General features: G+C 47.3%; 1 protein-coding gene across 1 annotated transcript in view; it reads right to left on the bottom strand.

The window, feature by feature from the left end:
- Positions 1–209: 209 nt before the first annotated feature.
- The window catches only part of GPR107 (G protein-coupled receptor 107), a 102763-nt gene continuing 92734 nt past the window's right edge, over positions 210–10238 (bottom strand). The window contains exon 19 of the mRNA XM_089913855.1: positions 210–969. Within this exon, the coding sequence (XP_089769981.1) occupies positions 680–969 (290 nt within the window). The 3' untranslated portion in view covers positions 210–679. The remainder of the gene's footprint in view (positions 970–10238) is intronic.

Here is a 10238-nt window from a genome sequence, read left to right as displayed (position 1 = left end):
GGTTGGGAACGTGTTCAAGACCCAGAAAACCTGGAGGAGGGAAGGAGGCCTGAACGCCAGGGAGAGCTCCTCTCCGTGCACGGGACTCCACGCACAGTCCGGGGTATGATGTGAGGCCAGAGAGAAGGGCAAGTACCAGTGGGGACAGGCCTGCGCTCGCCCCAAGGAGCTGGGCCTCTGCGATTTAAGCAAGGAGGTAACAGGGTCAGATATGCTTTCTCTGCTTCTCTGGCCTCAGTGTGGAGGGGCGCTCTGGTCAGGAGCTGCGGCCCAGACCAGTGGCCAGGGCTCCACCTGGATGGACAGAGGCAAGGGATGGGGGGTGGGGTAAGTTTATGGTGAGGGAGAGAGTCTACGTGGGCTTCCAGGGCCACCCCATCTACAATGTGAACATGTTGGGACCTCTTCTGTCCCCTTCCCCAGCTTTATCTTTTTTCTCTTTAGCAACTATCACAGATCTTTTTTTTTAATTTAATTTTATTTATTTTTTTATACAGCAGGTTCTTATTAGTCATCAATTTTATACACATCAGTGTATACATGTCAATCCCAATCGCCCAATTCATCACAGCACCATCCCCACCCCCCTGCGGCTTTCCCCCCTTGGTGTCCATACGTTTGTTCTCTACATCTGTGTCTCAACTTGTGCCCTGCAAACCGGTTCATCTGTACCATTTTTCTAGGTTCCACATACATGCGTTAATAAATGATATTTGTTTTTCTCTTTCTGACTTACTTCACTCTGTATGACAGTCTCTAGATCCAACCACGTCTCAACAAATGACCCAATTTCGTTCCTTTTTATGGCTGAGTAATATTCCACTGTATAGATGTACCACAACTTCTTTATCCATTCATCTGTCGATGGGCATTTAGGTTGCTTCCATGTCCTGGCTATTGTAAATAGTGCTGCAACGAACACTGGGGTGCATGTGTCTTTTTGAATTACGGTTTTCACCCACTTCAGACCTAGGGACACATACAGACTGAAAGTGAGGGGATGGAAAAAGGTATTCCATGCAAAGGAAATCAAAAGGAAGCTGGAGTAGCAATACTCATATCAGATAAAATAGACTTTAAAATAAAGAATGTTACAAGAGACAAGGAAGGACACTACATAATGATCAAGGGATCAATCCAAAAAGAAGATATAACAATTATAAATATATATGCACCCAACATAGGAGCACCTTAATACATAAGGCAACTGCTAAAAGCTATAAAAGAGGAAATCAACAGTAACACAATAATAGTGGGGGACTTTAACACCTCACTTACGCCAATGGACAGATCATCCAAAATGGAAATAAATAAGGAAACAGAATCTTTAAATGACACAATAGACCAGATAGATTTAATTGATATTTACAGGACATTCCACCCAAAAACAACAGATTACACTTTCTTCTCAAGTGCGCACTGAACATTCTCCAGGATAGATCACATCTTGGGTCACAAATCAAGCCTCAGTAAATTTAAGAAAATTGAAATCATATCAAGCATCTTTTCCGACCACAACGCTATGAGATTAGAAATCAATTACAGGGAAAAAACCGTAAAAAACACAAACACATGGTGCCTAAACAAAACACTACTAAATAACCAAGAGATCACTGAAGAAATCAAAGAGGAAATCAAAAAATACCTAGAGACAAATGACAACGAAAACACTACGATCCAAAACCCATGGGATGCAGCAAAAGCAGTTCTAAGAGGGAAGTTTATAGCTATACAAGCCTACCTCAAGAAACAAGAAAAATCTCAAATAAATAATATATCCTTACACCTAAATGAACTAGAGAAAGAGGAACAAACAATATCACAGATTTCATTAGCAGATTTTTTCATTGTGTTTTGCTGTCTCCTCAGCTAGAGTATGAGCCTCCCGAGGGCAGGGATTCTTTCTTATTTGTAGTTGTATTTCCAGCACCTAGAAGGCACCTGACTTGCAGTGGCCACTCAGCAAACCTCTGTAAATGAGTGAAGGGCTGAGGGCGGAAGGACACCGGTGCTGGGGGCCTGGGGGTGGACAGAGCATGGCAGGAAGAGGCCACCCTCCTCAGGGCTGCAGGGATGGGGTGGTGGGCAGGGTGTCTTTTTGTCCCCACTTTGGCACAGTGTTTAGACCTCAGGGGATCAGGGAAGCCCGAAGGAACGGGGGAAACAGAAACCCTGCCTCTCAACCCCAGATGCCTCCTCCTCCAGACACGCCCCATTCCAGCCTTTCTCCTGAAGGCCTTGCCTGGTCGAGGCCCCGGCCCCAGGAAGCCTTCAGAGAGGGGTACACTTGCTGGCCTGCTAGAGCTCATTCTGTCAACAAAGTGAGGAGGGTACAGACCCCAAAAGCTGGGCCCACAGTTGGAGGGACCTGGTTTAAACTTGGGAACAGGATGTCCCAACCATGAGGACTGGCTAGGAATGGACAGTAGGGAGGGACCCGCGGTGAGGGGTTTAGAGCTGGCCAGCCCAGCCTGAGTATCCTGAGGAGGGGGAGCCAGCAAGGGGACCAAGGCCTAGTTGGGACGACAGTGACAGCGGTAGCAATTAAAGCCCTAAATCCACGTGCTCCTCCTGTATTTCTTGCCCACTGTCTACATGCCAGGCACTGTGCTGAGTACTGGGGACACCACCGTGACCAACGTGGTCCATTTCCTCAGGGACCTCCCCCTCCCCTGTCTGCCCCACATTGGTCCCCAAATCACACTGGTGACAAACTCCACGAAAAGATGTGAACCATACACAGAAACTCCTGTGGGGGCAGGGAGTTTCCTGCGGGCTTCACAGATTCACTCTGTCATTCAGCAAGTATTTACTGAGCACCTACTATGTGCCGGGCCTGCAGGATAGAGACAAAACTCCTGCTGTTGTGGAGTGTACAGTTAATGAGGGCAGAGTGAAATAAACATAAACAAAATTCATGAGTAAAATATATAATGTCAGAGGTGAAATATAACAATAAGGCAGGGAAGGTGGATGGCAAGTGCTGGGGTGGGAGCTGTGAGATGTTTACTGGCAGGGAGCCCTCACTGAAGAGGTGCTATTTGAACAAGGACCTGAAGGAGGGGGATGCCCTGCAGTGGAGCCTGGTGGCCTGTGTGTGGCCTGGAAGGGGCGCAGCAAGGTGGGGCTTAGAGAGTGAGGCAGAGATGGGAGATGAGGTCAGACTCAGGGATCTGTTGGTACTTAGCCGGATCCCTGGGCTGCTGCACACTGACTCCAGGCAGGTGGGGTGGAAACAGGGGCCCTTGGGAGGTCACAGCACCATCAGCTGGGGCGGTGGTGGCCGGGTCCAGTGTGGCAGCGAGGACGTAGAGAGAACTGGTTAGACTCGGTTATATTTTGAAGGCAGAGACGGCAGGATACCTGAATGGATTGGGTAGGGGTGTGAGACAAAGAAAGAAGGGAATCAAGGCCAAGGATTTTGACCTGAGCCACTGGGAGAATGGTTTCCATTTGCCACCGTGCGGAGTGGCCAGGTTTGCAGACGGAAAGAGCAGGAGTCCAGCTCTGGATGTGTGAGGTATGGGAGGCTTATTAGACATCCAAGTGGAGATGCCGAAGAGGCAGGTGACACAGGCGCCTGGAGTTCACGGACAGGTCCAGGCTGCAGGGGTCAGCTGGGGGGTCATCCTGGCAGAGATGGAATTGAAAACCCTGCAACGGGATAAGGTCACTAAGGGAATGTATAGATATATAGGAGCTGGTCGGGCAAGGCTGGGCAGAGTGTTCCGGGCCCCCATGACGTGGGGAGAGCATGTGGGAAGGTGCTGGGACTTGGGGCCAGCCTTACCCTCTTTCCTGACCTGGATTTCAGCCCAAAGGGTCCCTGCCAACATCCAAATACCTTATCCCGAGCCACCCCGGACTAAGCGCTCAGATCCACTCTCTGATACCCGCGTCGTTCTGAGAGCACTGGTTCTGGGTCTTTCTGCCACAAGAATTTGGTGTTTTACGGTGAAGAAAAATGTGCAGCCAGGCTTCAAGCCAGGGTTTCACGACCAGATTCCCACTTTCAGAGGCTCCTTCTGGCTGCTGTGGATTGGAGGGGACAGAGTCAAAGCCCAGAGGCCGGTGAAGAGCCAGGGAGTTTGAGTGACAACTGATTAGATGGGGGTTGGGGGGATGAGAGAGAGGAAGGGACCGAATGGATCCCTGGTGGAGGGGGTGGAGGGGGAGGGAGAGCCTGGCAAGGAGCAGGTCATAAACCAGTGCGCACAGAATAATTGAATTAGCTCCATATACCTATGTGGAAAGCAGTCTGAAGGGTACACCTCCAGGGTGTTACAGCAATCGCTACCAGTATATGTGGGATTATAGGTCACTTTATTTTCTTCTCTCATCTGTATTTTTCCTCGTGTTTTAAAAAATTGGGATGGGACTTCCTTGGCGGTCCTATGGTTAGGAGTCAGTGCTTTCACTGCTGTGGCCCCGGGTTCAATCCCTGGTCGGAGAACTAAGATCCAGCAAGCCACTCAGCGGAAAAAAAAAAAAGGGATGTAATTCACATAATATAAATTTACCATTTTAAAGTATATAATTCAGTAGTTTTAGTATATTCACTATGTTCTTCAGCCATTCTCACTACCTAACTCGAGAATCTCCTCTGTGTCTTATATAGACTGTTTTCTACAACTAAATGCATTGCTTTTGAATAAGAAAAGTATTTGACAAATCATTTTGCTCAGCTGCCGGTAGCCCCAGGAATACGCCTTCCTGAGTCAGCTGCTAGGGCTTGTGGATGACCTGGATGCCCAGCCCCCTTCCAGACGTGGTGAATCTGAAGGAGGTGGCATCAGGCCTGGGAATCTGCATTTTAACCCAGCATCTGGTCTCCATCTCTCGCCTTTCAGCTGAGAGTCCCATCCCTTGTGTTATAAGCTCACCTGGGAGAGTGACCCCAGATGCTTGCTTGGTAGTTCTTTCAGAAAGCTTTGTGGGGGGGAGGGAGAAATGACACACATGTGGTGGGCAGAGTCAGGATTAAAGATTCCCCCAGGTCACTGCATCCTGGGTGTCGGTTACGTCTTCTGCCTGATCAACAGCTCCATCCTGATCTCTTCCAGGTCTCAGTCCACATATCCAGTGCCTTACGGGGTGTGTCCATTTGGACGTCTCGCTAGCATCTCAGACTCATCACGACAGAAACATAACTTATCTCCTCCCTCCCAAAAAGAATCTTCTCCCCTTGGGCACATGGAGCCCCCCATACTCAGTGGCTCCATCCAGAAATCTGAAACATCTTAGGCTCCTCCCTCTCCCCAGGAACCCCCTCTCTAGATCCATCAACCTGGTCCATGGGATTTCACTGCCTAAAGAGCCCTCAAGGCATAAGGCTTTCCTCCACTCCTCCCCAACCCACAACCGGTCTAAGCCAGCCACTGCCCTTTCTCAAAGCCACCGTCTCCTGCCTCATCTCTTGGTCCCCCTAACAAGTTGTTACCCCGCCGGGGCTGCCCTCCCACCCCCTCCCATATTGCAGTGACTGCCTAGACCTTCAAGCTCCAACATGGAAACCCCTCCCACAGTCTGGGAGCACCTGAGACGTGGCCGATCCAATGGAGACGTGCTCTCTGCACAAAGTACACATTGGATTTCGAAGGGTCATACAAAATAAAAATAATGAAAACTATCTCATTCATATATTTTAAAAATTTGATTACACATTGAACCGATAATATTTTGGCTATAACGGGTGAAATATATTATTAAAATTAATTCCATCTGTTTCTTTTAGTTTTTTTTAAATGAGCCTACTAGAAAATATAAACTTCCACCAGTGGCCACATTCTATTCCTAACAGACAGTGCTGTCTTGGACGTCCCTTCTAGTCTCCATTTAAGCATCGCCTCCACAGAGCCTTCCCGAGGTCCCACAGGTGACCTCATGCCCCTGTAGTGTGCACCTACGCCCCACGGCACCTGGTCCTGGGCTTTGCAGCACTTTATGTGATTTAAGGAGGTGTGTCCCGAGGAAGACCTTTCCGTTCCGTCGTTCCATCGGTCAGGTGGGTGCAAATGGGGGCTGCCCAGGTACAGCCAGCTGCTAGGAGTGGGGGGAGGGGTGTGCTGGAATTTGGCCCAGTGGTGGGAGGGGGAGGAGGGGACCCACTGAATCCCCAGCGTGGAGCATGCATCCTGAGGCCCAGGTTCAGGCCTGGTTCTGTTCCTCTTGCACTGTGTGGCTTTGGGCAAATCATTTCCCATCTCATGGACGAATCTGATCTTCTCATGAGGGGAGGGTTTATAAGCATCAAAGAGGCTGGGCACAAACGCACGGCAAACTGTTAACATCTTTAACCTATTAAGAACTTTCAAAGCTAAGAAGCAAACGGTGAGCCCTCAATAGAAACGGGGAAAGGACTCAAGGAGGTGATACCGGAGCAAATGCAAGCCTCCCGTCAGCACAAAAGCTGTCCCTGACAACTCATCAGAGGAGCACAAAACAAACTGGAAAGAAAAAGAGTCAGTGACCATAACCCAGTGTTGGCAAAGAAGTGAGAAAACGGGCAACCAGCCACTGCCAGGCAGGTTGAGTTGGTACAACCTTTCTGAAGAACATTTTGACAGTAAATACCCATATTCTCTGACTCAGCAATTCCACTTCTAGGAAATTATCCGAAGCCAACAATTGGAGCTCTATACAAGTGTTTAGCTTCAAGGATGTTACTGTAGCGGCACTTATAACAACAACAACAAAAATGGAAACAACCTACATATCCAAAACCGAGGGATTCCATTATCCATACCATGGAATGCTGTCCAACAGTATTAAATTACAGCATGGACAGAAATCTACCTACATGAGACAGATCCGTTAACAGCACAAAAAAGTTTCAAAAATCCTAGGATGATGCCAACTGTGGGATGAAAAAGAAATCTGTGCTCTTCATTGTGAGTGTGTGTGGGGTTTTTCTGGCCACACCAGGCGGCATGCAGGATCTTAGTTCCCAGACCAGGGATAGAACCCATGCCCCCTGCAGTGGAGGCACAGAGTCTTAACCACTGGACCGCCAGGGAAGTCCCTGTGTTTTTTAATTAAGTAGTTTTTAATCATATTTTTTCTCCAAGTTATAAAAAGATTATCAAAAGTATATAATCCAGTATCTCCTGAAGAAAAACCAGTCTCAGTGGTACACATGTCCTGTGGGGAAAAGGGTTCCCTGGTCAAATGCTTTAGGGGGATATCCCATCTAAGAGTCAGGCACATTTGCATACTAAAGGCTCTGAGAAATCCTGCGGGAAAGAAATTTGTTTTATTTCAGTATTTCTACTCTTATTTTTTCCTTAACTCCAGATAGCATTTGAAGAACTGATGTCCTGTGGAATACACAGACATGAGGAACCCACTGTTTTATGGGTTCTCCCGTGGGAGAAATGATGTAATGAAGAGGTGAAATGGATGGAGGCGAAGCACTGAGTCTTTAGTTGTCATATTCACAGGGTCGGCACTGCTAGAGAGAGCCCACCCAGCGGCCAGCTGCCTCCCCATCTCAGATGTCCTGCAGGTACCTGGCCCAAAGTGGGAGCTGCATGACCATAGGCTGGGTCCAGCTGAGCTGATTCACCCTGTCCCCAAAACATGCTGCAGTGGGCTGCCGACCCCAGCCCGTGGGCAGTGGCTGCTGTAGCGCTGTGTTGGGCAGGGGCTTGGCTGGAGAGAGACGCATGAACCACTGCGCTGTGGGTCATGGTCATCACGGAGGAAGAGGCAGCACTTGTATCTCCGTGTTCCCTTGGGAAGAATTCTGTGGTCTTTCCCATCCTTCTTTCCTGTGGGGCAGGCTACACCATTCAGCCCGAGTGAATTACCACCCAGTCAGGACAAATGGCGACTGGAGAGGACCAGGGGCTCTGGGGTCAGAGAGGACCAGGGGCTGGTCCTCCATCCATGATGTCAGAACTGCCCACCACAGTCACATCCTCACTAGGCCCTCTGGCCAGCAGCAGTTATAGGGGCCTGTGGAAGTGGCCAGTGGGACAGTGGTTAGCACAGGCCCTGGAGCCAGACTGTGCTTACTGGTTGTGTGGCCTTAGGTAAGTTACTTAAACTCCTTAAGCCTCAGTTTCCATATCTGGAAAGTGGACATAATAAAAATACTACCTCCCCACAGAATCGTTATGAGAATTAAGTGATGTATGGAAATACTTAGCACTCCTTAGTAAAGACTGGCTATTATTATTATTGATGAATAATAACATAGGTTTTAATAATATTATTGTTATTGACAAAGGAAAAGAGATCATTTAATGACATCATCTGGGGGGCGCCCAGGCATGTGACGACACGAGCACGTGATGTGGTCAGCGCCGAGATCCTCACGGGAGAAAAGAAGAACAAAAAGAAAAACAGCTGGGCAGGTCTTCAAGACGGCGGAGGAGTAAGACGTGGAGATCACCTTCCTCCCCACAAATACATCAAAACTACATCTACATGTGGAACAACTCCTACAGAACACCTACTGAACACTGGCAGAAGACCTCAGACTTCCCAAAAGATGCCTTCAGGTGACCTACACGCAGAGGCGGGGCCAAATCCGAAGCTGAACCCCAGAAGCTGTGCGAACAAAGAAGGGAAAGGGAAACCTCTCCCAGCAGCCTCAGGAGCAGCGGATTAAATCTCCACAATCAACTTGATGTACCTGCACCTGTGGATTACCTGAACAGACAACGAATCATCACAAAATTGAGGTGGTGGACTTTGGGAGCAACTAGAGACTTCGGGTTTGCTCTCTGCATCGAATTTGTTTCTGGTTATCTTAGTTTAGTATTTAGAGCTTATTATCATTGGTAGATTCATTTATCGATTTGGTTGCTCTCTTCCTTTTATATATATGTGTGTGTGTATGTGGCGTTTTTTTTTCCTTCTTTTCTTTTTGGGAGTGTGTATGTGTATGCTTCTTTGTGTGATTTTGTCTGTATAGCTTGGCTTTTGCCATTTGTTCTAGGGTTCTGACTGTCCGTTTCTGTTTTTTCTGTGTTTTTTTTTTTTTTCTGTAAGTGTAGTTTTTAGTGCTGGTTATCATTAGTGGATTTGTTGTTTGGTTTGGTTGCTCTCTTCTTTCTTTCTCTCTTTCTTTTTTCTTTATTACTTTTTAATTTTTTTATTTTTCATAATTTTTGCCTATTTTAATAACTTAATTTTTTTCTTTCTTTCTTTCTCTCTCTCTCTCTCTCTTTCTTTCATTCCCTTTTCTTCTGAGCTGTGTGGAAGACAGGGTCTTGGTGCTCTGGCCAGTTGTCAGACCTGAGCCTCTGAGGTGGTAGAGCCAAGTTCAGGACACTGGTCCACCAGAGACCTCCCGGCCCCACGTAATATCAAATGGCAAAAGCTCTCCCAGAGATCTCCATCTCAACGTAAGACCCAGCTCCACTCAACGACCAGCAAGCTACAGTGCTGGACACCCTATGCCAAACAACTAGCAAGACAGGAACACAACCCCACCCATTAGCAGAGAGGCTGCCTAAAATCATAATAAGGTCACAGACACCCCAAAGCACACCACCAGACGTGGTCCTGCAAACCAGAAAGACAAGATCCAGCCTCATCCACCAGAACACCAGTCCTCTCCACCAGGAATCCTACACAACCCACTGAACCAAACTTACCCATTGGGAGCAGACACCAAAAACAATGGGAACTACGAACCTGTAGCCTGTGAAAAGGAGACCCCAAACACAGTAAGTTAAGCAAAATGAGAAGACAGAGCAACACACAGCAGATGAAGGAGGTAAAAACCCACCAGACCTAACAAATGCAGAGGAAATAGGCAGTTTACCTGAAAAAGAATTCAGAGTAATGATAGTAAAGATGATCCAAAATCTTGGAAACAGAATGCAGAAAATACAAGAAACGTTTAACAATGACCTAGAAGAACTAAAGAGCAAACAAACAATGATGAACAACACAATAAATGAAATTAAAAATTCTCTAGAAGGAATCAATAGCAGAATAAACGAGACAGAAGAACGGATAAGTGACCTGGAAGATAAAATAGTGGAAATAACTACCGCAGAGTAGAATAAAGAAAAAAGAATGAAAAGAATTGAGGACAGTCTCAGAGACCTCTGGGACAACACTAAACGCACCAACATTCGAATTATAGGGGTCGCAGCAGAAGAAGAGAAAAAAAAGGGACTGAGAAAATATTTGAAGAGATTATAGTTGAAAACTTCCCTAATATGGGAAAGGAAATAGTCAATCAAGTCCAGGAAGCACAGAGAGTCCCATACAGGATAAAT

The sequence above is a fragment of the Delphinapterus leucas genome, chromosome 6 (assembly GCF_059928025.1).
Source record: "Delphinapterus leucas isolate spDelLeu-1000000601 "Yukka" chromosome 6, BTC_Dleu_Yukka2, whole genome shotgun sequence".
Taxonomy (NCBI): domain Eukaryota; kingdom Metazoa; phylum Chordata; class Mammalia; order Artiodactyla; family Monodontidae; genus Delphinapterus; species Delphinapterus leucas.
Note: the sequence above shows the minus strand (reverse complement) of the source record. Positions and strands in the feature narration are given on the sequence as shown.